Source organism: Salvelinus alpinus, chromosome 21 (genome assembly GCF_045679555.1).
Source record: "Salvelinus alpinus chromosome 21, SLU_Salpinus.1, whole genome shotgun sequence".
NCBI classification, from domain to species: domain Eukaryota; kingdom Metazoa; phylum Chordata; class Actinopteri; order Salmoniformes; family Salmonidae; genus Salvelinus; species Salvelinus alpinus.
This window is the reverse complement of record NC_092106.1, coordinates 6,506,969-6,534,851: the sequence shown is the minus strand read 5'-3', so window position 1 is coordinate 6,534,851 and position 27,883 is coordinate 6,506,969. Positions and strand designations below refer to the sequence as shown.

Genomic DNA, 27,883 nt, shown 5'->3' with positions numbered 1-27,883 from the left:
TGTCTTGTAAAGGATATTATGAAGACTGCAAGGAGACTGGCAGCCTGGGATACACACATTACCTGAACTGAGTTGAAGTTCCATCCATACTCCAAATAACTGCCATGAGTACATACTAAAGTCAGCACATTTTACACAAACAAGTGAGCAATAAAAATGGCAAATTAAGTATTACGCAAGACAAGGAGAGTCATATAGTGAAGTACAGTCAATTTATTTATTCATTCATGGCAAACAATATTTCACATCTTTAAATTTGTACGATCTCCAGAAGATTAACAGTCCTTAACCATGTGTCTTTTCCAACCTTTCAAAGTTAACCCACCAGTAAAAGCTAGCCAGAAACAGTTTTAGTCCCAAAGTTGTCTTTTAAGCAACAATTCAATACCTATGCTAGCATTTCTGCCATTCAACCCTAAATAATAAATTTGAAACCACTAATTTATACCAGCCTGAAATATGTAATTTTTCAACTCACTGACAAAAATAAATAAATATATTAGTGAATATATACTCTGTTGCAGAACAGCAAGCGGAGCATGGATAAAAGATGTGAACACTTGACAACATGCGGATCTGACAAATCCACAGGAGCAAGAGACAAAATGAGTTGTTCCAGCAGCAACGTTGTCTTTTTCAGAACATTTTCAAATATACGATTTACACCAAAGTGCAAATAGGTATGTACTGTATATAGTTTATACTGTATATTGATATGTCCTAATTTGCTCTTGCAAGATTGAGGCTTTAGAGTATTATGGCACATTTCAAAACATCACAGGTCATACTAGATCAACAATAGGTCATGCAAAGTTTTACGATACAGTAATATTTGTATTTGACCAAAATGTTTAATTTATATATTAATATTTGATAACACATTTAAAAAGCAGAACATTAATATTTGTATCAGGATATATGTTAGCAGATAAAATATATTTACAGCAATGCTCTCAAAGTGTGTTACCATAATCAACGATCTGAAACTGCACATCTACATACTCCTATGCCATAGGTCAGTGGTGCCGGGAAATTAAAGCCTTGTATGAGAATGAAAGACAACAGCCTGCTCAAAAAAAAAAGCCTATTAAAACCAACCAACCAGTGCTTTTCTAAATCAACTCCCTACAACCCCTTTGGGATGGGAGAATTCTCTCAACCTAGCACCAATGCAACCTCTTTCACTGTAATTCTTGCACCAACCGTGAGTGACATGTATTTTACAAATTATATATAATTGATATATTATATATAACAGTGTACAAAACATTAGGGACACCTGCTCTTCCATGATATAGACTGACCAGGTAAAAGCTACAATCCCTTATTGATGTCACTTCTTAAAGGGGAGGAGACAGGTTAAAGAATTATTTTTAAGCCTTGAGACATGGGTTGTGTGTGTGTGCCATTCAGAGGTTATTTGGGCAAGACAAAAGTTTTAAGTGCCTTTAAACGGGGCATGGTAGTAGGTGCCAGGCGTACCAGTTAAAGTGTGTCAAGAACTGCAACACTGCTGGGTTTTTCACACAACAGTTTCCTGTGCATTTCAAGAATGGTCCACCACCCAAAGGACATCAAGCCAACTTTGACAACGATGGGACGTATTGGAGTCAACATGGGCCAGCATCCCTGTGGAATGCTTCCGACACCTTGTAGAGTCCATGCCCGGGCAAATGGAGGCTGTTCTGAGGGCAAGTGGGGGGGTGGGGTGCAACTCAATATCAGGAAGGTGTTCCCAATGTTCTGTACACTCAGTGCATAGCTATATATTTATGTATATACCTCCAGTGTGTATACAATGGGATCAGAACCACCTTGTTGTGACATGACTGATTCCTATCCCTCTGCCTCGTCCGTGTTGCCCTTTCCTCAAATTTAGTCGGCATCTGGGAGCCTCCGAAGGATCTTACTCTGGAGTAAGGGCCTTACGCGTCGTTAAAGCTTGGTCCATTAACATCTGTTAGGGATTCATCTGCAGTCGCTCTTAAAACAGATCCCCTAGAAGTATTTGGATTTTTTTTGACTAAAGAATTTTGTACATTGAATAATTTTTTTGTTTTACATTTTGGCTTGATTATTGGTTTGTTTTCTTAAAGACAGAGTGATCTTAGGAGGACAAGCAATGTGAGAGAGAAATGTGAGAGCACAGTCCACTTCACTTGGCGGTCATCATCTGCACAAACTCTGGAAGGCAGAACAAAACAAGAAAGAAATAAGAAATACACAAGAATAAAGGGCATTCTGTTAACAATGATTACATCCCAAGGCATATTAATACGTTTGGAACATGAGGAATCAATGATTTCAATACTATTTTCAATTCAATGAACAGTGATTCATTAAGCTGTGAGTGAGTATGTCATGTATAAACCAATCCTTTTGCCTTTCCCTTTCGCATCAAAGCAAAGAGAAATAAGGCGCACAAAACCAGTTTGTCCCTACCCGAGGACTAGAGGAAAGCCTGAAGCGTCGCTTCAGTGTAAATACAAGCCTTGTCCTGGCTTAACTGACAGTGGCAACAGTGGAAAGACACTGACTTCAAAAAACTCACAGTAGATATGAGGATGAGCAGGAAGAGGGAGGAAAAAGGAGGAGAAAAATGCCCGGTTTTAAGAGAATCTTTAGCCCTTACTTACCCCTCTGGTTTTTGCAAATCTTAAGGTACCAGGGAAGTTTAAGAAATACAGTGATAGCTCCTTGGCTTGCAATGGGCTTACTAAGGGGAGCTTCCACCTATCCATTTCCTTTAGATCTGCAAACACACGAGCGGGAAAGGGGAAGGACGTTGAGCTCACCCTCATAGTTGACCTGTCCGTCTCCATCAATGTCGGCCTCGCGGATCATCTCGTCCACCTCCTCGTCTGTGAGCTTCTCCCCGAGGTTGGTCATGACGTGCCGCAGCTCTGCCGCACTGATGTAGCCGTTCCCATCCTACAGGGAGAACAGGCTCATTCAATAGGCAAAGAGCGAAGGCTCTACATACAGTACTTTGACCTGTCAGAATGAGATTAGGTCTAAACAAGAGTTTCCTATCTGAACAATCAGTGACATCTCCCTCTCCTGAACACAGCCCGGGCTTATCTGGTCTGCTGGTAAATTAAAATGGTCCCTGGCTGCCCCATCTGTGTGACAGCCAGAGATATGCATGGCTCTGGTCCATCTGCTCACCCAGCCTCAGCCTGGCATTATCTCTGGCTCTGCCAAGTCTCAAGAGCCGCAAAGGGAGAGATGATAAACAGAGCAGGGGAATGCTGACACAGACTGGCATCCTAGCAGACTGGCACCGTAGCAGTAACCAAGGATCTTTAGGACAGTTGCACAAATGTCCCACGGAAACAAACCTTACACAATCACACCACTCACATCGATCCGTCAAATAGGCTGCAAACAAACAACCGCCATACACAATCCCAAAATCACATGGCTCTGTTTAAAGGGGTTGCATTGTTCCAGGCTGCACAAAGCAATATAAACCCAGCCAATGAGCTCTCCCTATTAGCTTGTGACTCAGATTTCTGCACTGCAATAACCTGCCTGCGGGTAACGTTATACTCCGCTCCCTGTCCACAAACAAAGCCCTCCTCTCAGCAATACAGTTAAGGAGACACAACCATGATGACTAACACAACATCAGGATTGCAGAGGCATGCACACGAGCAGTGGCGCCATTGTCCATCACACGTTCAACATCACATTCCTAGAACATGAAGTGTTAGTCTCTCTCTCTCCCCACTACAATCACTTTGGTCCAATATTCACAACTCCATGCACAAAAATCTAAAACAGATCAAAATGGCTAATGTTCCAAAACAATAAGCACATTTCCAATTGACTGAGTACAACAATCAAAAGGAGATGGTGTGGAGCACGAGTACCTTATCAAAGACTCTGAAGGCTTCTCTGATCTCCTCCTCGCTGTCTGTGTCCTTCATCTTCCTTGCCATCATTGTCAGGAACTCTGGGAAATCGATCGTCCCATTACCTAAGGACAAACAAGAGTTCTGATTTTACGTTTGTGCACACACAAAGACTTATTTTATTTCAGAATGAGCAGTGCTGAGATCTTGTTGGGACATTTTGGAATGAGCTCAAAGAGAGCGATATCCTCTTTGCATCTGATTGCAAGGGCAACACCATTGACTCAATCTCCATTTTAAGTAGTCCATTTTCTTCTTCTATTACTTCTGAGTTGGCAAACAAACTAAAAGGGTGCATGCCACCACCTAGTGTGTTGTTTGAACAGATATAAAGCCAAGGTTTGCGCCACCTCACAAGTATAATTCATTGGCTGATCCCTGCTGATGACCCGGGTGGAATCATGTGATGCTTCCTTAACCCATAGGAAGTCCCACCCAGTTTACTACTTTCAAAATGGTGGAAGCCCTAAATGGCAATAGAGAGCAAGAGTAATGGGGTATTTTTGTAGGCACCAACTCTACTATTGCTTATTGGCCAAAAACAACAAGTGGGGTTTTGAGGGTTTTTGGATAAACACAAGCTTAGGAGATCTTACACGCTTTGTTCTATGAGATAATGTTCATCAGACAACGTCAATTTGTGAATTATGAAGCACTTATGTAATCAATACAAGCACATACAGGCTTCAATTTATAAACGTAATGTTAACGGACTGATATTTTATAGAACACAACGTGTAAGATCTCCTAAGCGAGTGTTAACCTCAGACTTTATCGGCTTTCATCCCAAAACCCCATTAATTTCCCCCATAGGAATTTTCTGAACGAGCCAAAAAGGTAAATAATTTCCGGTTTCAGGACTACAAGCTGACGAGCTGCATGTCCATGCCAAAAACATGTTTTATCCATCTAGAGTCCTCCAACTCTGCGGGTGAGCCTCTGTTGTGTGTGGGAACATTGGATATTTGAAATGTGATCCACCATGAAACCAGAGCCATGGTGCCATCCAGGGAGGGTGGCAGGTAGCCAAGTTTAAGAGCGTTGGGCCAGTAATTATGCAGTGTTTGTGTGTGCGTTCCCATTCTTCTACCATGTGAATAATGTACACGGGTCAGCCTTGTTGGGTTCTGACCATACATGTGCGTGTGTGTCAGCAAGTGTGAATGAGTAAGTCAGTCTGTGTGTGTGTGTGTGTGTCATTGTACACCTCTCTAATCTTACCATCAGCGTCTACCTCGTTGATCATGTCCTGTAGTTCTGCCTCAGTAGGGTTCTGTCCCAGAGAACGCATGACAGTGCCCAGCTCCTTGGTGGTGATGGTGCCGTCGCCGTCCTTGTCGAACAGTGAGAACGCCTCCTTGAACTCTGATTACGGGAACAGTGTGGGATTGGTGGAAATGACTATATTGGCTACGTCAACAGTCTAAATCAGGGGTGTCAAACTCAAATACCCAGTGGGCCAACATGTAAAACCTGAACAAAGTCGCGGGCCAACATTGAACAAATTAACCTTTTAATATGGACCCAAACAAGTTTTGCTTTAACATTGAATATGGAACAAGCATCGCTTATTACCATACAATATATAATTTAATAGTGGAGACATGCAAAATCGAATTTCAAATGAAAAAACACATCAATGGCATTCATTTATTAAATAAATAAAATTTAAATAAAAATCGTATGCCTCTTTTCTATTTGCAGCCTTCTGATTTAAATACCAAAATAAACTTTTTCCACTGGCTAATAATTTTACAAATAAAATGATAATAAATTAATCAACCATTCAAGCCCATGCCTTGTAGCAAGAAAAAGTGCACAAAGAAAACGTTAATTATTGCACACTGATCTAATCTGATGTCCCCAAGCCAGATACCTGGCATCTCTTCTTGGATGCTAGTTCATCAATGTCTGGGCTCAGGCTCTGAGCTGAAGAAATCCTCAGTATCGAGCGAAGGTGTTCATCAGTCAGACGTCTCCTGTGAGTTGTTTTGGTCATCTTCATCGAGGAGAAAAGTTGCTCGCATAGATAAGTGCTGCCGAACATGGAGAGCATCTGAGCAGCTTGGGTGCGGAGCTGAGGCATTGTTTCAGGGATGAACCGTGGAAACTGTGCGGCGCCCACAGCATCATACTTTGACTTCAGCATGTCGTTGCACTGGAGTTCAATCAGCTCCATTTGGATGTTGGTTGGTGCATTTTCCACATCAACTGCGAAGGGATTACTAAGCAGTTCAAACCTACATTTTTGGACATCGAAGTCGGCAAATCGCCGGCTAAACTCAGCGGCGAGAACACTGAGTTTTTCAGCAAACTGTGCGCATGGGAACACGGCGGTAGAGATCTGCGCTTTTATGGTTTGGCAGCAGGGAAAATGGCAAGGGTTTCCTTGAAGCATCTGATTCTCCCACAGGCACAGTTTAGTTTTAAAGGCCCTCACTGCAGCGTACATGTCTGTGATGATGCGCCCCCGCCCCTGAAGCTGCAGGTTCAGCGCATCGAGATGGCTCGAGATGTCACAGAGAAAGGCCAGCTCACACAGAAACTTTTGCTCCCGGAGCTCTGCTGTATCCTTCCCTTTGGTTTCCAGGAATTGACATATTTCCTCACGCAGCTCGAAACATCTGTTCAGTACTTTTCCTCTGCTTAGCCATCTCACCTCTGTGTGATACGGCACGTCTGCGTATTCCGAACCACACTCCTCTAGAAAAAATTTAAACTGGCGGTGATTCAGACCTTTGGCTCTTATAAAGTTAACTACCTGTGTTACTGTGGTCATAACATGTTCCATCTTTAGGGCTTTGGCACACAGTGATTCCTGATGTATGATGCAGTGGTAAACAGTTAGCTCACCTGCACAGTTCTCTTCCCGCATCTTCTCCCGAACCCTGCCCACCAGTCCACTCTTTTTACCGCACATCGCTGGCGCACCATCTGTCGTTAATCCAACGAGTTTATCCCACGGCAGCTTTATTTCAGTTACACATTTGGAAACCTCCTCAAAGATTTCCTTTCCTGTGGTTGTGCCATGCATTGATTTGAATCCCAATAGCTCCTCCGTAACACACAGATTTGAGTCCACTCCACGGATGAAGACTGACAGCTGAGCAGTATCAGATGCGTCGCAGCTCTCATCCACAGCGAGGGAGAACGCAACGAAATCTTTTCCCTTTTCCATCAACTGGTCATACAGATTGGTGGCAAGATCACATGTGCGATCAGCTACTGTGTTCCTGCTCAGGCTCACGTTTGAAAATGCTTGCTTTTTCTCTGGGCATACGAGGTCACAAACTTTCATCATGCACTTTTTCACGAACTCTCCCTCATTAAAGGGCCGGGCTGATTTTGCGATCTCTGCTGCCACTATATAACTAGCCTTTACAGCAGCCTCACTTTGTGATGTGGCTTTTTTGAACATATTCTGTTGTGAAACCAAACTTCTTTTCATCTCCTCTACTTTCTGGCTCCTTTGAGTCATGTCCAGGTCCTTGTATTTGTCATGGTGTTTCGTTTCATAGTGTCGTCTAATGTTGTACTCCTTACTTACAGCCACGTTGACTCCACAAACAAGACAAACAGGTTTGTCTTTTACATATGTAAACAGATATTCTGCCTCCCACTTGTCCAGAAAGCTCCTGTTTTCTGCCTTTCTTTTCGCCATTTTTGGGAAGGGATAGCGCGCTGACAGTTGAAGTGTCTATGTTAATGACTACTGTCACAGAGGAGAGGGAGTTTCTGGGTCCTGTCCTGATTGGCGCGCGAAAACAACAGCAGAGCATTATGGGATTCGTAGTATTAGCGGTGAATGCGCTGTATAATACCGGCGGGCCAGCTCTAGTAGTAATTTGGTATTGTCTCGCGGGCCAAATATAATTACCCCGCGGGCCAAATTTGGCCCGCGGGCCAGAGTTTGACACCCATGGTCTAAATGGTCTCCCTATCCTTCATCTGCACTGATGTGAGAAAACTGGACAGGTAAGGGCAAATTCCCAGAATGCGTTCAACGTATTGATTTCACCCAATTGTTCAGATCTGTGCAGATGAAGAAAAAAAACATACAAATCCTAAAGAATGGTTTGTACAAGATTAGCAGCAGTTGTACAAACTAAACAGGCAGAGCAGCCTAAAATGTTGGTCACTAGTACTACCTTGAGGAGCCAAGAGTCTAAGGACCCACATTATCTGCCAACCGACGTGAACTGTTACATCTACTAACTGGGATTGGATTGAAGAGCTTTGAAAATGGACAGAAAGAACCTCACTGTTCAGGGTTAGGGATAGTACTCACCAGCAATCTGCTCCTCAGTCAGTTGGTCAGCCTGTGAAGACGAGAGGAAGCAAGAGTGAGAGTTGTCCACTGCCCCTGCTATATTGTAGCCTAATTGAGGTAAATTACACCAGTCGCCTAATGGCTGCTCTTTTACGCCTATGTGTAACCATAGCTGCTCCATTGTATTCACATGAGACCAGATGAGTTGACATGGCAGTGATACGCTCACCCATATAACCTCAGTGCTCACAGGAGTAGGACAACGTTCACATGCACACCGATATCCCATTATTATTTGGAATACTCAAATATTCTGTTTGAGTTGACGCATATAAACATTTCCGGTTTACAATAACCCGAAAAAAGCGTGTATCCTGGTTATGAGAAACCCAGATAAGATGCCTGGGATACGCTGATTTTAGACGAGATAATGTGGCATGTAAACATCTTACCCCGTTTACTTTTTTCCCGTGGTCGATACACCATAATTTATTTGGCTGATATTCTGTATTGGAACATATAGCCTAATGGCTACTTTCACCCCTAAATTTCTGCTTATCATTTCCCACATTTGGTAGGCCACGTTTGTCAACTAGTTAGATACATACAGCTTCTCTTCTTGTCATATCCGAACTTGTTGCCCCAGAAGACTAAATACAGTAGTGCTCACCAGAATGCCTTACATGGAAAGAATCAACGCATTAGTAATCTAGTTAACCTGTTGAGGACAGAGGGCGCCGTTTTCACTTTGGGGGAAAATCGTGCCCAATTTAAACGGCCTCGTACTCAATTCTTGCTCGTACAATATGCATATTATTATTACTATTGGATAGAAAACACTCTAGTTTCTAAAACCGTTTGAATTATATATGTGAGTAAAACAGAACTCATTTTGCAGCAAACTTCCTGACAGGAAGTGGAAAATCTGAAATCGATGCTCTGTTCTAGGGCCTGCCTATTAATGTCCTTGATATTTATTAGTATAGATACACTTCATACGTCTTCCACTAGATGTCGACAGGCAGTGAGAGAAGAAATGGAGTGTATAACTTGATCTGGGGTCGAATAAAAGCTCTCGGCATGACGTGTCACCAGTTTCCTGTTTTCTGGAGAGCGCGTGAAGGGACCTGGTTTTGCCTTCTGATAAGCTGTCGTTATGGACGACTAATATCTCCGGCTTTGATTTTATTTGATACATGTGACAATATCATCATAAAGTATGTTTTTTCAATATAGTTTTATTAGATTATTGAAATTTCTTCGGGACGTTAGGCGTGTTGCGTTGTGTGCCTTTGTTCAGGAAGGAGAGCTTAGCGCCCCTTTGCTAGCTTTCCGTGCTAATTGACTGGAGAAGAGGACATTCTAAATCCAAACAACGATTGTTCCCGACAAAGGACCCCTTGTACAACATTCTGATGAAAGATCATCAAAAGTAGGACCCATTTTATGATGCCATTTCATATATCTGTCGAACATGTGAAATAGTCGTTTACGCCCAGAGTTTGGGCACTCTCTCGCTATACCTAAGCTGGATGTCGTAATGAAGTTATTTTTTGAATTCTAACACGGCGATTGCATTAAGAACTAGTGTATCTATCATTTCCTATACAACATGTATTTTCTTGTAACGTTTATGAATAGTTATTTGGTCAGAATAGTTGGAGTGTCATAAAAATATCCGCACATTCTGGGAAAAAGATGCTACGTTAGCACAATGTATAACCACTGATTTCAGCTCTAAATATGCACATTTTCGAACAAAACATAAGTGTATGTATAACCTGATGTTATAGGACTGTCATCTGATGAAGGTTTATGAAGGTTAGTGAAAATTAATATCTTTTGCTGGTTTATTCCCTATCGCTAACGTGCCTTGATGAATGAATGCGGTAGGCTATTGTAGTAAGCTAATATAATGCTATATTGTGTTTTCGCTGTAAAACACTTTTTAAAAAAATCTGAAATATTGGCTGGATTCACAAGATGTTTGTCTTTAAATTTGCTGTACACCATCGATTTTTCAGAAATGTTTTATGATGAGTATTTAGGTATTTGACGTTGGTGTCTGTAATTACTCTGGCTGCTTCGGTTCTATTTCTGACGGTAGCTGTGATGGTAGCTGCAATGTAAAACTGATTTATACCTCAAATATGCACATTTTTCAAACAAAACAGATTTATTGTATAACATGTTATAAGACTGTCATCTGATGAAGTTGGTTCTTGGTTAGTTAGGTTGGCTTTGTGCATGCTACCTGTGCTGTGAAAAATGTCTGTCCTTTTTTGTATTTGGTGGTGAGCTAACATAAATATATGTGGTGTTTGCTGTAAAACATTATTATTATTATTATTTTTTTTATCGGACATGTTGACTGGATTCACAAGATGTGTATCTTTCATTTGCTGTATTGGACTTGTTAATGTGTGAAAGTTAAATATTTCTAAAAAATATCTTTTGAATTTCGCGCTCTGCCTCGTCAGTGGAATGTGGGAGGAGTTCCGCTAGCGGAACGCAAGAGCGAGACAGGTTAACACCTAAAGCAGGATACTATTGCAGAATATTTTTTAAATGTGGTCACTGATCTCAGGCCATTTAGCGGTTTCCCGCAAATTAGATCTGTATCTAGTACTTGCAATTTCAAATCAAACTTTATTGGTCTCATAGTTTTGCAGGTGCAGCAAAATGCTTGTTTATAGCTACAACAGTGCAGTAATACCTAGCAAATTAATTTAAAACCACTATGCAGAAAAATAAAGAAATTAAGATGTATCAGCAAGAGCAATGTCAGACACCAGAATAATATAGTTAGCAGTTTATTGGAGATGTTGTACCCACTGTGACTATTAAAACCTACCCTAACCAGAAACCGTGGATGGGTGGCGGCATTCGCGCAAAACAAAGCACGAACCACTGCATTTAACCATGGAAAGAGGACTGGGAATATGGCCGAATATAAACAGTGTAGTTATTCCCTTCGCAAGTCAATCAAACATGCGAAATGTCAGTATAGGGACACAGTCGAGTCGCAATTCAATGGCTCAGACACGAGACGTATGTGGCAGGGTCTACAGGAAATCACGGACACCAACATCTCACTTCCAGACAAACTAAACACCTTTGCCCGCTTTGAGGATAATACAGTGCCACCGTCGCGGACCGCTAACAAGGACTGTCCCCCCACCCTTCTCTGTGGCCGACATGAGTAAGACATGTAAACGTGTTAACCCTCGCAAGGCTGCTGGTATCCCTAGCCACATCCTCAGAGCATGTGCAGACGTGTTGGCTGGTGTGTTTACAGACATATTCAATTGCTCACTATCCCAGTCTGCTGTCCTCACTTGCTCCAAGATGGCCACCATTGTTCCTGTACCCAAGAAGGCAAAGATAACTGAACTAATTTCTATTGCCCCGTAGCACTCACTTCTGTCATCATGAAGTGCTTTGAGAGACTAGTCAAGGATCATATCACCTCCACCTTACCTGCCACCCTAGACCCACTTCAGTTTGCATACCGCCCCAACAGGTCCAAAGATGATGCAATCGCCATCACACTGCATAATCCCATCTGGACAAGAGAAATACCTATGTAAGAATGCTATTCATTGACTACAGCTCAGCATTCAACACCTTAGTACCCTCCAAGCTCATCATTAAGCTGGAGGCCCTGAGTCTCAAGCTCACCCTGTGCAATTGGGTCCTGAACTTTGATGGGCCACCCCCAGGTGGTGAAGGTAGGAAACAACACCTCCACTTCGCTGACCCTCACCATTGGGACCCCACAAGGGTGCGTGTTCAGCCCCCTCCTGTACTCCCTGTTCACCCATGACCGCGTGGCCATGCATGCCTCCAACTAAATCATCAAGTTTGCAGACTACAACAGTAGTGGGCTTGATTACAAACAACGACGAGACAGCCTACAGGGAGGTGAGGGCACTCGGAGTGTGGTGTCAGGAAAACAACCTCACAACATCAACAGAACAAAGGAGATGATCGTGGACTTCAGGAAACAGCAGAGGGAGCACCCCCTTATCCACATCGAAGGGACAGCAGTGGAGAAGGTGGAAAGTTCCTTGGCATACACGTCACAGACAAACTGGTCCACCCACACAGACAGTGTGGTGAAGAAGGTGCAACAGTGCCTCTTCAACCTCAGGAGGCTGAAGAAATTGTGCTTGTCACCTAAAACCCTGACAAACATTTACAGATGCACAAATCGAGAGCATCCTGTTGGGCTGTATCGCTGTCTGGTACAGCAACTGCACCGCCCTCAATCGCAAGGCTCTCTGGAGGGCGGTGCAGTCTGCACAACTCATCACCGGTGGCAAATGACCTGCCCTCCAAGACACCTATAGCACAGGAAAGCCAAAAAGATCAAGAACAACAGCCACGCGAGCCACTGCCTCTTCACCCCTCTACCATCCAGAAGACAAGGTCAGTACAGGTGCATCAAAACAGGGGCCGGAAGATTGAAAAACAGTTTCTACCTCAAGGTCATCAGACTGTAAAAAACACTCACTAACATAGGCTGCTGCCTACCTACAGACTTGAAATCATTGGCCACTTTAATAAATGGATAACTAGTCACTAATAAATGCCACTTTTATAATGTTTACATATCTTGCATGACTCCAATTTGTAAGTCGCTCTGGATAAGAGCGTCTGCTAAATGACTTAAATGTAAATGTAAATGTCATATGTACAGTTGAAGTCAGAAGTTTACATATACCTTTGCCAAATACATTTAAACTCAGTTTTTCACAATTCCAAACATTTAATCAGTTCAATCAATTCCCTGTCTTAGGTCAGTTAGGATCACCACTTTATTTTAAGAATGTGAAATGTCAGAATAATAGTAGAGAGAATGATTTATTTCTTTCATCACATTTAAATTGTTAAAAACTTGGGTCAAACGTTTCAGGTAGCCTTCCAGAAGCTTCCCACAATAAGTTGGGTGAATTTTGTCCCATTCCTCCTGACAGAGCTGGTGTAAGTGAGTGAGGTTTGTAGGCCTCCTTGCTCGCACACTCTTTTTAAGTTCTTCCCACAAATTTTCTATAGGACTGAGGTCAAGGCTTTGATGGCCACTCCAATACGTTAACTTTGTTGTCCTTAAGCCATTTTGCCACAACTTTGGAAGTACGCTTGGGGTCGTTTGGGATGGTCTTCTTCGGCTTGCAAGCCTGACCATTTTTTCTCCAAACATAACGATGGTCATTATGGCCAAACAGTTCTATTTTTGTTTCATCAGACCAGAGGACATTTCTCCAAAAAGTACAATCTTTGTCCCCAGGTGCAGTTGCAAACTGTAGTCTAGCTTTTTTATGGCGGTTTTGGAGCAGTGGCTTCTTCCTTGCGGAGTGGCCTTTCAGGTTGTCGATATAGTACTTGTTTTACTGTGGATATAGATACTTTTGTACTTGTTTCCTCCAGCATCTTCACAAGGTCCTTTGCTGTTGTTCTGGGATTGATTTGCACTTTTCACACCAAAGTACGTTCATCTCTAGGAGGCAGCATGCGTCTCCTTCCTGAGCGGTATGACGGCTGCGTGGTCCCATGGTGTTTATACTTGTGTACTATTGTTTGTACAGATGAACGTGGTACCTTCAGGCGTTTGGAAATTGCTCCCAAGGATTAACTAGACTTAGTCTACAAATCTTTTCCTGAGGTCTTGGCCTATTTCTTTTGATTTTCCCATGATGTCAAGCAAAGAGGCACTGAGTTTGAAGGTGGGCCTTGAAATACATCCACAAGTACACCTCCAATTGACTCAAAATATATAAATTAGCCTATCAGAAGCGTCTACAGCCATGACATAATTTTCTGGAATTTTCCAAGCTGTTTAAAGGCACAGTCAACTTGGTGTATGTAAACTTCTGACCCACTGGAATTGGGATACAGTGAATGATAAGTGAAATAATCTGTCTGTAAACAATTGTTGGAAAAATGACTTGTGTCTTGCAAAGTAGATGTCCTAACCGACTTGCCAAAACTATAGTTTGTTAACAAGAAATTTTGGGAGTGGTTGAAAAACGAATTTGAATGATTCCAACCTAAGTGTATGTAAACTTCCAACTTCAACTGTATTTTACACCATCTATTGAGTCTTGCCTATGCCGCTCGGTCATTGCTCATCCATATATTTATATATTCTTATTCCATTCCTTTACTTAGATGTGTATTAGGTAGTTGTTGGGGAATTGTTAGACATTACTGCACTGTCGGAACTAGAAGCACAAGCATTTTGCTACACTCGCATTAACATCTGCTAACCATGTATGTGACCAATACAATTTGATATATACAGTACAAGTCAGAAGTATGGACACACCTTTTATTTATTTTTATTTATTTAACCTTTATTTAACCAGGTAGGCAAATTGAGAACACGTTCTCATTTACAATTGCGACCTGGCCAAGATAAAGCAAAGCAGTTCGACACATACAACAACACATAGTTACACATGGAGTAAAACAACATATAGTCAATAATACAGTGAAAAAAAATAAAAAATAAGTCTATATACAATGTGAGCAAGTGAGGTGAGATAAGGGAGGTGAAGGCAAACAAATATATGTATAAATAAATAAAAATATAAAAGGCCATGGAGGCGAAGTGAGTACAACACAGCACGTAAAATAAAAACTAAAAAAACAATGGAATGGTTGGTTTGCGGTGGAAGAAAGTGCAAAGTAGAGACAGAAATAAAGGGGTGCAAAGGAGCAAAATAAATTAATAAATAAATACAGTAGGTAAAGAGGTAGTTGTTTGGGCTAAATTGTAGATGGGTTATATACAGGTGCAGTAATCTATGAGCTGCTCTGACAGCTGGTGCTTAAAGCTAGTGAGGGAGATAGGTGTTTCCAGTTTCAGAGATTTTTGTAGTTCGTTCCAGTCATTGGCAGCAGAGAACTGGAAGGAGAGGCGTCCAAAGGAAGAATTGGTTTTGGGGGTGACTAGAGAGATATACCTGCTGGAGCGCGTGCTACAGGTAGGTGCTGCTATGGTGACCAGCGAGCTGAGATAAGGGGGGACTTTACCTAGCAGGGTCTTGTAGATGACCTGGAACCAGTGGGTTTGGCGACGAGTATGAAGCGAGGGCCAGCCAACGAGAGTGTACAGGTCGCAGTGGTGGGTAGTATATGGGGCTTTGGTGACAAAACGGATGGCACTGTGATAGACTGCATCCAATTTATTGAGTAGGGTTTTGGAGGCTATTTTGTAAATGACATCACCGAAGTCGAGGATTGGTAGGATGGTCAGTTTTACAAGGGTATGTTTGGCAGCATGAGTAAAGGATGCTTTGTTGCGGAATAGGAAGCCAATTCTAGATTTGACTTTGGATTGGAGATGTTTGATGTGAGTCTGGAAGGAGAGTTTGCAGTCTAACCAGACACCTAGGTATTTGTAGGTGTCCACATATTCTAAGTCAGAGCCGTCCAAAGTAGTGATGTTGGACAGGCGGGCAGGAGCAGGCAGCGATCGGTTGAAGAGCATGCATTTGGTTTTACTTGTATTTAAGAGCAGTTGGAGGCCACGGAAGGAGAGTTGTATGGCATTGAAGCTCGCCTGGAGGGTTGTTAACACAGTGTCAAAAGAAGGGCCAGAAGTATACAGAATAGTGTCGTCTGCGTAGAGGTGGATCAGAGAATCACCAGCAGCAAGAGCGACATCATTGATGTAAACAGAGAAGAGAGTCGGTCCAAGAATTGAACCCTGTGGCACCCCCATAGAGACTGCCAGAGGCCCGGACAACAGACCCTCCGATTTGACACACTGAACTCGATCAGAGAAGTAGTTGGTGAACCAGGCGAGGCAATCATTAGAGAAACCAAGGCTGTCGAGTCTGCCAATGAGGATGTGGTGATTGACAGAGTCAAAGGCCTTGGCCAGGTCAATGAATACGGCTGCACAGTATTGTTTCCTATCGATGGCGGTTACGATATCGTTTATGACCTTGAGCGTGGCTGAGGTGCACCCATGACCAGCTCTGAAACCAGATTGCATTGCGGAGAAGGTGTGGTGGGATTCGAAATGGTCGGTAATCTGTTTGTTGACTTGGCTTTCGAAGACCTTAGAAAGGCAGGGTAGGATAGATATAGGTCTGTAGCAGTTAGGGTCAAGGGTGTCCCCCCCTTTGAAGAGGGGGATAACCGCAGCTGCTTTCCAATCTTTGGGGATCTCAGACGACATGAAAGAGAGGTTGAAGAGGCTAGTAATAGGGGTGGCAACAATTTCAGCAGATAGTTTTAGAAAGAAAGGGTCCAGATTATCTAGCCCGGCTGATTTGTAAGGGTCCAGATTTTGCAGCTCATTTAGAACATCAGCTGACTGTATTTGGGAGAAAGAGAAATGGGGAAGGCTTGGGCGAGTAGCAGAGGGGAGGGCAGTGCTGTTGTCCGGGGTGGGGGTAGCCAGGTGGAAAGCATGGCCAGCCGTAGAAAAATGCTTATTGAAATTCTCGATTATAGTGGATTTGTCGGTGGTGACAGTGTTTCCTATCTTCAGAGCGGTTGGAAGCTGGGAGGAGGTGTTCTTATTCTCCATGGACTTTACGGTGTCCCAGAACTTTTTTGAATTTGTGTTGCAGGAAGAAAATTTCTGCTTGAAATAGCTAGCCTTGGCTGTTCTAACTGCCTGTGTATATTGGTTTCTGGCTTCCCTGAAAAGTTGCATATCACGGGGGCTGTTCGATGCTAATGCAGAACGCCATAGGATGTTTTTCTGTTGGTTAAGGGCAGTCAGGTCAGGAGAGAACCAAGGGCTATATCTGTTCCTGGTTCTAAATTTCTTGAATGGGGCATGCTTATTCAAGATGGTGAGGAAGGCATTTTAAAAAAATGACCAGGCATCCTCTACTGACGGGATGAGATCAATATCCTTCCAGGATACCCCGGCCAGGTCGATTAGAAAGGCCTGCTCGCTGAAGTGTTTCAGGGAGCGTTTGACAGTGATGAGTGGAGGTCGTTTGACCGCTGACCCATTACGGATGCAGGCAATGAGGCAGTGATCGCTGAGATCTTGGTTGAAAACAGCGGAGGTGTATTTGGAGGGCAAGTTTGTTAGGATGATATCTATGAGGGTACCCGTGTTTACGGAATTGGGGTGGTACCTGGTAGGTTCATTTATAATTTGTGTGAGATTGAGGGCATCAAGCTTAGATTGTAGGGTGGCTGGGGTGTTGAGCATGTTCAAATTTAGGTCGCCTAGCAGCACGAGCTCTGAAGATAGATGGGGGGCAATCAGTTCACATATAGTGTCCAGAGCACAGCTGGGGGCAGAGGGTGGTCTATAGCAGGCGGCAACGGTGAGAGACTTGTTTTTAGAGAGGTGGATTTTTAAAAGTAGAAGTTCAAATTGTTTGGGAACAGACCTGGATAGTATAACAGAACTCTGCAGGCAGTCTTTGCAGTAGATTGCAACACCGCCCCCTTTGGCCGTTCTATCTTGTCTGAAAATCTTGTAATTGGGGATGAAAATGTCTGAATTTTTGGTGGTCTTTCTAAGCCAGGATTCAGACACGGCTAAAACATCCGGGTTGGCAGAGTGTGCTAAAGCAGTGAACAAAACAAACTTAGGGAGGAGGCTTCTAATGTTAACATGCATGAAGCCAAGGCTATTACGGTTACAGAAGTCATCAAAAGAGAGCGCCTGGGGAATAGGAGTGGAGCCAGGTACTGCAGGGCCTGGATTCACCTCTACATCACCAGAGGAACAGAGGAGGAGTAGGATAAGGGTACGGCTAAAAGCTATGAGAATTGGTCGCCTAGAGCTACTAGAGCAGAGAGTAAAAGGAGGTTTCTGGGGGCGATAAAATAGTTTAAAGGAATAATGTACAGACAAAGGTATGGTAGGATGTGAATACAGTGGAGGTAAACCTAGGTATTGAGTGATGATGAGAGAGATATTGTCTCTAGAAACATCATTGAAACCAGGTGATGTCATCGCATATGTGGGTGGTGGAACTGAGAGGTTGGATATGGTATAGAGAGCAGGGCTAGAGTCTCTACAGTGAAATAAGCCAATAAACACTAACCAGAACAGCAATGGACAAGGCATATTTACATTAAGGAGAGGCATGCTAATCGAGTGATCAATAAGGGTCCAGTGAGTAGAGGTTGGTTGGGGTCGTGGCGATCCAGACAGCTGGCCGGGTATATGGCTATCGGTAGCAGCATAGGATGGAGGTCTGTTTGTAGATACCTCGTGCGTTTCCGTCGGTAGGTTAGTGGGGTTCCGTGTAGTGGGGTTCCGTGTGGTAGAGGGGATCAATCCAAATTGGCAAAATAGATATAGTGACCCAAGGAAAAAATAAAATAAATAAATAATAATAATAATAATAGTTGTCCAATATACTTGTTCAAATAGCAGCCGATAAGACAGCTAACGATTAGCGGGCCTCAGATGAGCGTTCAGGTAACGTCGGGACGGAGGTGCCAGTTGGATAAATCCCTCGGGCAGATAACGTCGGCAGTCAGTCGCGGCAGTCAGTCGTGAAGGCCCGGTGGGGTTCCGTATCTGCAGCAGCAACAAAAGAAACGGGTCCGGGTGGTGATGGAACTCCTCAGCTGGCTAGCTCCAGAATGATTAGAGTTTGCTCCGGGGTCGACGTAAGCCAATAGTCACACGGTTTGCAGCTAGCTAGCTGCGAAATCAAGGTACAAGTGTCCAGAGCCTGCGGCTGGAATCCGGGGAAACTGAGAGAAAAAAAAAGAGTCCCGGAATGCTCCGGTCCGAGTCGCGTTGCACAAAAGTGCCGGTAGATTATCGAGCTAAAGGAATAGCTGATGACCACAAAACGTGGGCAGCTGAAACACCAACGCTAGCCAGCAAACCGGCTAATTTCGGGGCAGCTACAGATTAGCTTCTGGCTAGCTATCGGAGTAGCTTCTGGTTAAGCTTTCAGGCTATCTTCTGAATTAGCCCCTGGCTAGCTTCCACGATGGATTTTCAGATTGAGGTAAGTAATACTTTTGTAATTGGTGAAGCGGGTTGCAGGAAAGCTTTTGCAGGAAAGCTTTTGTAGTTGAGTTCTTGGATAATAAAATAGATAAAAGATATGCGAAGAAAGGTGTAAATATAAATATATACAGGACACGAACAATACGGAACAGAAAAAGACGTCTGAACTGCTAAGCCACCTTGGAATGCTTGGAATGGAACCTAATCATTCAAGGGTCTTTCCTTTGTGAAGACATCAGAACTATGAAATAACACATACGGAATCATGTAGTAACCAAAAAAAAGTCACAAATCAAAATAGATTTTAAATTCCTCAAAGCAGCCACCCTTTGCACACTCTTGGCATTCTCTCAGCCATCTTCATGAGGAATGGGTTTCCAACCATTTTCAATGAGTTCCCACATATGCTGAGCACTTGTTGGCTGCTTTTCTTTCACTTTGCGGTCCAACTCATCCCGAACCATCTCAATTGTGTGTGAGGTCGGGTGATTGTGGAGGCCAGTTCATCTGATGCAGCACTCCACTCTCCTTCTTGGTAAAATAGCCCTTACACAGCCTGGAGGTGTGTTGGGTCAATGTCCTGTTGGGGGGAAAAATGATAGTACCACTAAGCGCAAACCAGATGGGATGGCATATCGCTGCAGATCTGTAGTAGCCATGCTGGTTAAGTGTGCCTTGAATTCTAAATCACTGACAGTGTAACCAGCAAAGCACCCCCACACTATCACACCTTCTCCATGCTTCACAGTACGAACCACACATGCGTAGATCATCCATTCACCTATTCTGCATCTCACAAAAGACACAGCAGTTAGAACCCCCAAAAAACTCAAATTTGGACTCATCAGACCAAAGGACAAAATTCCACCGGTCTAATGTCCATTGCTCGTGTTTCTTGGCCTAAGCAAGTCTTATTTTTATTGGTCTCCTTTAGTAGTAGTTTCCTTGCAGCAATTTGACTATGAAGGCCTGATTCACGCAGTCTCCTCTGAACAGTTGATGTTGAGATGTCTGATATTTATTTGAGCTGCAATTTCTGAGGCTGGTAACTCTAATGAACGTATCCTCTGCAGCAGAGGTAACTGGGTATTCCTTTCCTGTGGCGGTCCTCATGAAAGCCAGTTTCATCATAGCGTTTGATTGTTTTCGCAACTGCACTTGAAGAAACGTTCAAAGTTCTTGAAATGCTCCGCATTGACTGCCCTTCATGTCTTAAAGTAAGGATGAACTGTAACTTTCTCTTTGCTATTTGAGCTGTTCTTGTCATAGTATGGTCTTGGTCTTTTACCAAACAGGGCTGTCTTCTGTATACCACCCCTACCTTGTCACAACACAACTGATTGGCTCAAATGCAACAAGGAAAGAAATTCCACAAATTAACAAGGCACACCTGTTAATTGAAATGCATTCCAGGTGACTACCTCATGAAGCTGGTTGTGAGAATGCCAAGAGTGTGCAAAGCTGTCATCAAGGCTACTTTGAAGAAACTCAAACATAAAATCTATTTTCATTTGTTTTAACACTTTTTTGGTTACTACATTATTCCATGTGTTATTTCATAATTTTTGATGTCTTCAATATTATGCTACAATGTAGAAAATAGTAAAAAATAAAAACCCTTGAATGAGTAGGTGTGTCCAAACTCTTGACAGGGACTGCGCGTGCATGCATTGTGTGTGTGTGTGTGTGTGTGTGTGTGTGTGTGTGTGTGTGTGTGTGTGTGTGTGTGTATATATATATATATATAGCAGGTAGCCTAGTGGTTAGAGCGTTGGACCGAAAGGTTGCAAGATAGAATCACCGAGCTGACAAGGTAAAAATCGGTTGTTCTGCCCCTGAACAAGGAAGTTAACCCACTGTTCCTAGGCCTTCATTGAAAATAAGAATTTGTTCTTAACTGACTTGTGTAGTAAAATAAAGATAAAACATATTTGTGTATATATATATATATATATATATACACACACACACATATATACCATTTTATATACTGTGTGTAAGAAACTGGGCGACTGTGTGTCTGCGCCATATCGATTTCCACCCGGAGCGTACTCGGAGTACTCATTCTCCCTCCCATCAGTTGAGGACGAGGTCTTATGAGGCCTGTCTCAGTCAGTCAGCCAGCACACTTTGGGCTGAGGAAGTGTGATCAGGGATGGGTATAAATACACCTCAGTACGCCTGCTATAATTAGAGTGGCACGAACCGGGTCGCCAATGTAGCACAGTGTCTATTACCATCTCTGTTGCTTTTTGTGGGTCTTCAGATTCGTCACCACATGTATAGCATTTATTGCTTGAGAGGGAAAGTGTGCACACCTGTGAAAGTGGGCATGCCCCTCAGAAAATAAAACACCAAGGGAATAAGTTAGTGTGCACGTAACCGACAAAGCCAGGGCACACTGATTTTAATCAAGACATGTTCATTACAGTTAAACTATATTTTTTAAATTTGTTTTATTAGTCCATTGTTGAGAAAGTCTCAATGTTTTGCTTGTCAGCACTCAAGTTATCAAAATATGAATATCATCCCCATATGATGCATATAGCATTATATGATTCTGCATTTAGCAGAAGTTCAGTACAGTTTGGAAAGAATTTAGCCCAGGACATTTACTCTACTCTCTGTGAGTCATCAGGAGAGGAAGAAGGAAAGGGCAGCAAGCAGACTGCAGCTTATTCTGTCCACGCAGCTGGATGAGGAAGCAAGCAGTGGTTTCAGGATTCAGTTAGTGTACTCCTGTGTTTGAGCATTTAGAAGGTAGTGTCAAGCACCAAATGGCTCAGGAAAACAGTGTTTCCTTTGAGCAGTACTGAGATCCCATGTGCCATACTGTATTGTCCTGGTTAAAGGCTGTTAATATCTTATTCACTGTGAGGTGGTGAAGTGATGCTGTCTCCGTTTTTGGCGGGCAGATGGCAAGAGTGTCAATTGCGTCTTATCCTTTAGGGCAAAACAAACCCCCATGAATAATATAGACTTAGCACCAAGGCCTCACTTTCATCACCCAAAACAGCAATTACGAGGGATAAAGCAGAGCACATGCCTTCGTTTGTCACGCAAGGTATTTTAGTCTAATTTTTGCAAAGCATGCACTGCGGATCCCGTGTCAATATACTGCACCAACCATGTGGTTCAAAACAGGGGGAGGGAGGGAAGGAGGGGGGCGCGGAAGGAGGGAGGGGGGGGGCAAGGAGGGAGGGAGTGGGCAAGGAAGGAGGGAGTTGTTTGAATGTTAAATGACGAGACAGAGACATTCATGCGAGTAACCAGCCTTGTTCTGTACATCATGACACTTCCGGGTATCTCAAGCACCCCGGTATAAATACACGAGTTGCAGTAATGAACATTTACCAACAGATGGCATCACTGTGCCATCTTACACCCATAACATCTTCCCTTTAATAAAATAGGACAGGTGTCAATTCATTAACAAAACAAACCTAGTAATAATTTCCAACATGAACAACTTAGTATTTTTTTTTTTTTTTTTTTTTTTTCTTTCTCAGGTAACAACTTAAAACATTTTTTTATCTCTTTCTGTCAACCCTGATGGGCAACCTACAGATTAAGTCTTTTTGGTGGCTGAGACAAACGCCCGTAGCGTGAAAAGACAGGGGGCTTGTCTGCGAGGACTGCGGGTTCCCGCACAGGCGTGTCACCTGACTGTCTAAGGGGAGTATTGATGGGCGAGGGAGCAGCCGACCTGTGATCCCCTGACTCTTCGCCCAGTGCCTCAGGCCCCATGTGACTTGACCTGTGATCACCTGGCTCTTCGCCCAGTGCCTCAGGCCCCATTGCTGGAGTTCCGTCTTTTGTCATGCGACCCCTTTGACCATCAGGGTTCTGAGTAGGTGCTGGCTCAGCAATCCGAAGGTCAACTCTGTTGCGACGGTACAGAGATCCATTCACTTCGACCAAGTAGGAGCGTGGTGCCACTTTCTGTACACAGGATCCGAGTCTCCAGAGGCCCGTCCGGTCCCCTGGTAGTGGCTTCATTCGCACCGTTTCACCCACCCTGAGCTCAGGTAAGTCTTTTGCTGATTTGTCGTAGATGAACTTGGAGACCTGTCTTCTGTGACGTAGCTTCAGTAATATTGCGGTAATATTGTCACGCCCGTACAGGTAGTGGTGGAAGCGTTGGCATGCAAACACAATGCTGAGGCACTCCTTCTCTATCTGGGCATAGTTCTGCTCTGTTAGGGTGAGTGCCCTAGAGGCGAATGCCACAGGCTGGCTCTCCTGCATGAGGCAACAGCCAAGTCCATACTGGCTTGAGTCACTCTGAATCGTGACAGGTTTTGACACATTGTAGTAACGCAGTACAGGTGTCTGGGTGACCAGTTTTTTTATTTCCCTCACCGCTGCGTCATGTTTTGGGAGCCAATGCCAGATGGCGTCCTTGTCCATGAGCCTCCTTAGTGGCTCACACACTTCAGAGAGCCGCGGTAGGAATTTGGCCAGGTAAGTGACGAATCCGACGAAGCGCTGCACTCCCTTCACGTCAGATGGGTGGGGCATTTCCAAGACAGCCTTCACTTTTTCAGGATCCGCCTTCAATCCGGTGGAGGACAAGATGTGCCCATGAAAGCGGACCTCTGGCACTTTAAACTGAAGCTTTTTTATGCTTAGCCTTAGCTTGACCTGTCTGCATCTGACCATCAGGGCCAGCAGCTTGGCGTCATGGTCACATTCTGCCTCCTCATCACTGTCCCCACAGCCCACTACGAGGATGTCATCTGCTATGGGTTCCACGCCACTGAGTCCCATCAACAGCTCGTGCTGTTTCCGCTGATACACCTCTGGAGCCACGGAGACACCAAACGGAAGCTTCAACCACCTCTTCCTGCCCCAGGGTGTCCAAAAGGTGGTCATATAGCTGCTGGGCTCGTCGAGCTTGCACTGCAGGAAGGCATCTCTAGCGTCCACGAGCGTGAAGACTCTGGCCTTTGGGAGCTTGTAAAGAACATCCTCCAACGTGGGCATAATGTAATGTGAACGTCGCAGAGCCCGGTTGAGGTGTTTAGGATCAATGCATATCCGTAGCTTGTCTGGTTTCTTAATGATAACCATATTACTTATCCAGTCTGTAGGCTCAGTGACGGATATCATGTGGCCATCTGCTTCGTATTTGTCAAGCTGAGCCTTCGTAGCTGCTTTCATGGCCACTGGTACATTGCGGGGTGCACACTGGACAGGCTGGATTGCTGCGTCCAACTCAAAGTGGACTTCCCCGGGAACTGACTCAACCGGTGCGTTGAAGACATCATGGTACTTGCTTAGGAGTGTCTCCTTGCTCAGGGGCCCAGCCTGGACTTTGTCTATAATGTTAAGATCAGCTGGGATGGTAAAGTTAATAAGCCCAAGGCGCTCACATGTAGAACCTGACAGTAATGGCTGTTGACTAGCCTCAACTATTTCAAACTCAAGGGTGTGTTTCTGGCCACGTAAAACACACTCTGTCACAAACAGGCCTAAAGAGGTCATGAACTGGCCTGAATACAGTTTTAGCTTGGTGCTACTCTGTGTGAGATTGTCTCTGGGCGCGAGCCTCCTTTTATCTTTAAGGCTCATAACGTTGCATGTGGCCCCTGAATCTATCTGGCATTGCTGTGGTTTATTATTAAGTAGCAGAGTGACAAACCACTTTTTTCCTTTTGCCTTCACTGCCCCTATGCACTCACTAGCATATACATCCTCTGTGCTGTTGTTCCCTTCATCTGTGTTTGTTTCAATGGAGTGCACCTTACCCTCCTTTCTCTTGCTTTTCATGCAGACCCTTGCAAAGTGATTAGCTGTACCACAGGATTTGCATATTTTTCCATAGGCTGGGCAGTGTTCTTTTCCTTGTCCATGAGAAATGCCACAATATCGGCATGTCTTGGGGTTGTCTACTGCAGAGTTGGCTGTAGTATTAGCATTAGCTGTAGCAAAGGGGAATTTCTTTACTGGCTGCCTGAATGTAGCATTGACATTGTCCATATGTTGCCTTTCTAGCTCCATGGACCTTATCCGTATATCAGTAAGCTCTGCTGCACGGCATGTCTCCACTGCCAAGACCAGAGTCAGGTCACGTTCTCTCAGCAAACGTCTGCGGGTGCCCTCATCAGTTATGCCAAGCACAATCTTATCTCTGATCAGTTCATCTCTTAAAGCCCCATAGTCACATGTAGCTGCCTTTTCCCTTAACCTAGTGACAAAACTGTCAATGGACTCCCCGTTCTCCTGTTTGCAACAACCGAAAACATAACGCTCGTAGATGACGTTCTTTGCTGGCTTAAAGTAATGTTCAAGAGCATCAAGAATAGTTATAGCGTTACCTTGCTGAGGTGCTGTTAGGTTCAGGTTGTGTTTGTATACGTGTCGGCATTCAGTTCCCATTATAGTCCTCAAAGTGGCAGCCACTACCTCTTCGTCCTTTTCCAGAAGTCCCGTTGCTAGCGCATAGTCCTCCCATTCACCTCTAAACGTATCCCAGTTGGTGCTCCAATCCCCGCTGAGCTTCATACCGGCGGGAGGGGGGATGTTCGCTGCCATGTCTAACCGGTGCTAACAACACTGAAGCTAACTAGCAAACTCACTCTAGCTTAATCCAATTCCGGTGAAATTTTACTCAAATAAACAATTGTTTGGTAAACCAGAACAGGTTTCTCTAATTTGCGGAAAGCAGGGTTAGTGATCCCTCTTCTGACACCATGTTTGAATGTTAAATGACGAGACAGAGACATTCATGCGAGTAACCAGCCTTGTTCTGTACATCATGACACTTCCGGGTATCTCAAGCACCCCGGTATAAATACACGAGTTGCAGTAATGAACATTTACCAACAGATGGCATCACTGTGCCATCTTACACCCATAACAGGAGTGGGCAAGGAAGGAGGGAGTGGGCAAGGAAGGAGGGGGGCAAGGAAGGTGGGAGGGGGGGAGCAAGGAAGGTGGGAGGGGGGGGCAAGGAAGGTAGGAGGGGGGCAAGGAAAGTGGGGGGGAGGGGGGCAAGGAAAGTGGGGGGGAGGGGGGCAAGGAAAGTGGGGGGGGGCAATGAAGGGGGGCAAGGAAGGGGGGCGGGGGGCAAGGAAGGGGGGAGGGGGGGCAAGGAGGGAGGGAGGGGGGGCAAGGAGGGAGGGAGGGGGGGCAAGGAAGGTGGGAGGGGGGGCAAGGAAGGTTGGAGGGGGGGCGAAGGAAGGTGGGAGGGGGGGCGAAGGAAGGTGGGCGAAGGAAGGTGGGAGGGGGGCGAAGGAAGGTGGGAGGGGGGGAAGGAAGGGGGGAGGGGGGGAAGGAAGGGGGGAGGGGGGCGTGGGGAGGGGAGGGAGGGAGGGAAGGGGGGAGGGGGGGCAAGGAGGGAGGGAGGGGGGGCAGAGGAGGGAGGGGGGCGGGCAAGGAAGGAGGGAGGGGGCAAGGAGGGAGGGGGGCGGGCAAGGAGGGAGGGGGGCGGGCAAGGAGGGAGGGGGGCGGGCAAGGAGGGAGGGGGGCGGGCAAGGAGGGAGGGAGGGGGCAAGGAAGGAGGGGGGCAAGGAAGATAATTCACGAACAGCAGACTGCGGATCAACGTGGTGCAATACGTAACAGCACCACGGGGAAAGGCTCAAATGTCGGGTAGGTATTGAAATCTAAATTTTCGCAACAACACGATGCACAACAAGTATTACTAGCTAGGTCATATTGCCAGCTAGCTATGTTATTGAAAACATGACACAACACAAGTTCGCTTGCAACTAATACTATCAAGTAAGTTCATTCAATTGGCAGTGTTTAGTTATTACATCAAACAGCGCTATGCCTTAACCACAAGCACAACGCCCACTCACCATTCGTACACCAACGTTAGCTCCGATACGAGTGAAACAAATGACCTTAGTTAGCCGTATGTAAAATTAGCCATGGCTAACGCATCGGCAAACAATACGTGCCCACAATCAAGAATTGTCTTACTGTCCGTCATCCACGGAGTCCTTATGAGCTTTTCCAACTGCCATTTGGTGGTTATTACAATGCAACGCCGAGCCAACAGCCCGGCCAGGTGGTGATATGAACAGTTGTGCTGCCAGACCGACAAACTTTGTCACAGTCACACCTTATTTAGTTAGCTAGTTTACGGACATATAGCTAGTTAACTACATAGACGTTGCTCGAACCCAATACGAATTCATGTTTGTTAGATGACAAGCTAGCGAATTTGTGACAGTCAGGTAACGTTAGCTAGCTGGCTACAGCATTCGCTTGGATGTGTGTGGGTATACTCACCATTTTATTATGTTAGGTCTTCAAACTTGGAAAATATGAAGTACTAAATAGTCAATGTTCCCCTCGTGGCTGACAAACTACCTGTAGTCAACGTATGTATCGTTGTTTAGTCCTGAAATATTATTCGCTAGTCTCTTCTCTGCGAAGTTGCCCGGAAACACTAGGGACCGCGTCACTGCAGATGTGGCCTCATTTGCACTATATCGCTCCGCGAAGTGACATATTTCGCCGCCCCCCGCGTCAGAATAATAATTTATTCACCTTATATTGACCACTGCACTCACTGAAATTGCAATCCCCTGTTACTCATAAAAAAATAAAGTAATTATACTATTTGCACTATTTGCTTGCTCGTGCAGTGATGCGAAGCAGACGCGCTCGTTATTTTAGTTTATCGAAGCGGTGAACAATAGCCAATATTTGAAATGGATATACTGTACATTGTCAATTTGATCGCTATTATCTTTTATCAAGTATGACCACAGTGGTGTA

The 27,883-nt window shown here is 44.4% G+C and overlaps 2 protein-coding genes and 1 long non-coding RNA gene across 7 annotated transcripts; all 3 read right to left on the bottom strand.

The window, feature by feature from the left end:
* Positions 1 to 198: 198 nt before the first annotated feature.
* LOC139547696 (calmodulin-1) lies at positions 199 to 27,874 on the bottom strand. 5 transcript variants are annotated; one of them, XM_071356692.1, is made up of 7 exons: positions 27,392 to 27,555; positions 8,206 to 8,236; positions 7,835 to 7,949; positions 5,139 to 5,340; positions 3,876 to 3,982; positions 2,796 to 2,931; positions 199 to 2,184 (listed from the first exon to the last, which is right to left on the bottom strand). In XM_071356692.1, the coding sequence occupies exons 4-7, from the start codon at positions 5,206 to 5,208 to the stop codon at positions 2,156 to 2,158; spliced, it is 342 nt and encodes a 113-aa protein (XP_071212793.1). In that variant the 5' UTR covers positions 5,209 to 5,340; positions 7,835 to 7,949; positions 8,206 to 8,236; positions 27,392 to 27,555; the 3' UTR covers positions 199 to 2,155. The 5 variants fall into 5 exon arrangements, with proteins under 5 accessions (XP_071212793.1, XP_071212790.1, XP_071212792.1 ...); XM_071356689.1 differs by lacking the exon at positions 7,835 to 7,949 and having other exon boundaries at positions 5,139 to 5,282; positions 27,392 to 27,874; XM_071356691.1 differs by lacking the exons at positions 7,835 to 7,949; positions 27,392 to 27,555 and adding an exon at positions 27,080 to 27,176 and having other exon boundaries at positions 5,139 to 5,282.
* LOC139547695 (general transcription factor II-I repeat domain-containing protein 2-like) lies at positions 5,625 to 7,693 on the bottom strand. The gene has a single exon (XM_071356687.1). It carries the CDS (start codon positions 7,576 to 7,578, stop codon positions 5,767 to 5,769), a length of 1,812 nt encoding a protein of 603 aa, XP_071212788.1. The 5' UTR covers positions 7,579 to 7,693; the 3' UTR covers positions 5,625 to 5,766.
* On the bottom strand, positions 14,312 to 20,013 carry LOC139547698 (uncharacterized). Its single transcript, XR_011669589.1, has 2 exons — positions 19,349 to 20,013; positions 14,312 to 14,515 (listed from the first exon to the last, which is right to left on the bottom strand). It is a non-coding gene; the product is annotated as an uncharacterized lncRNA (long non-coding RNA).
* Positions 27,875 to 27,883: the final 9 nt, after the last annotated feature.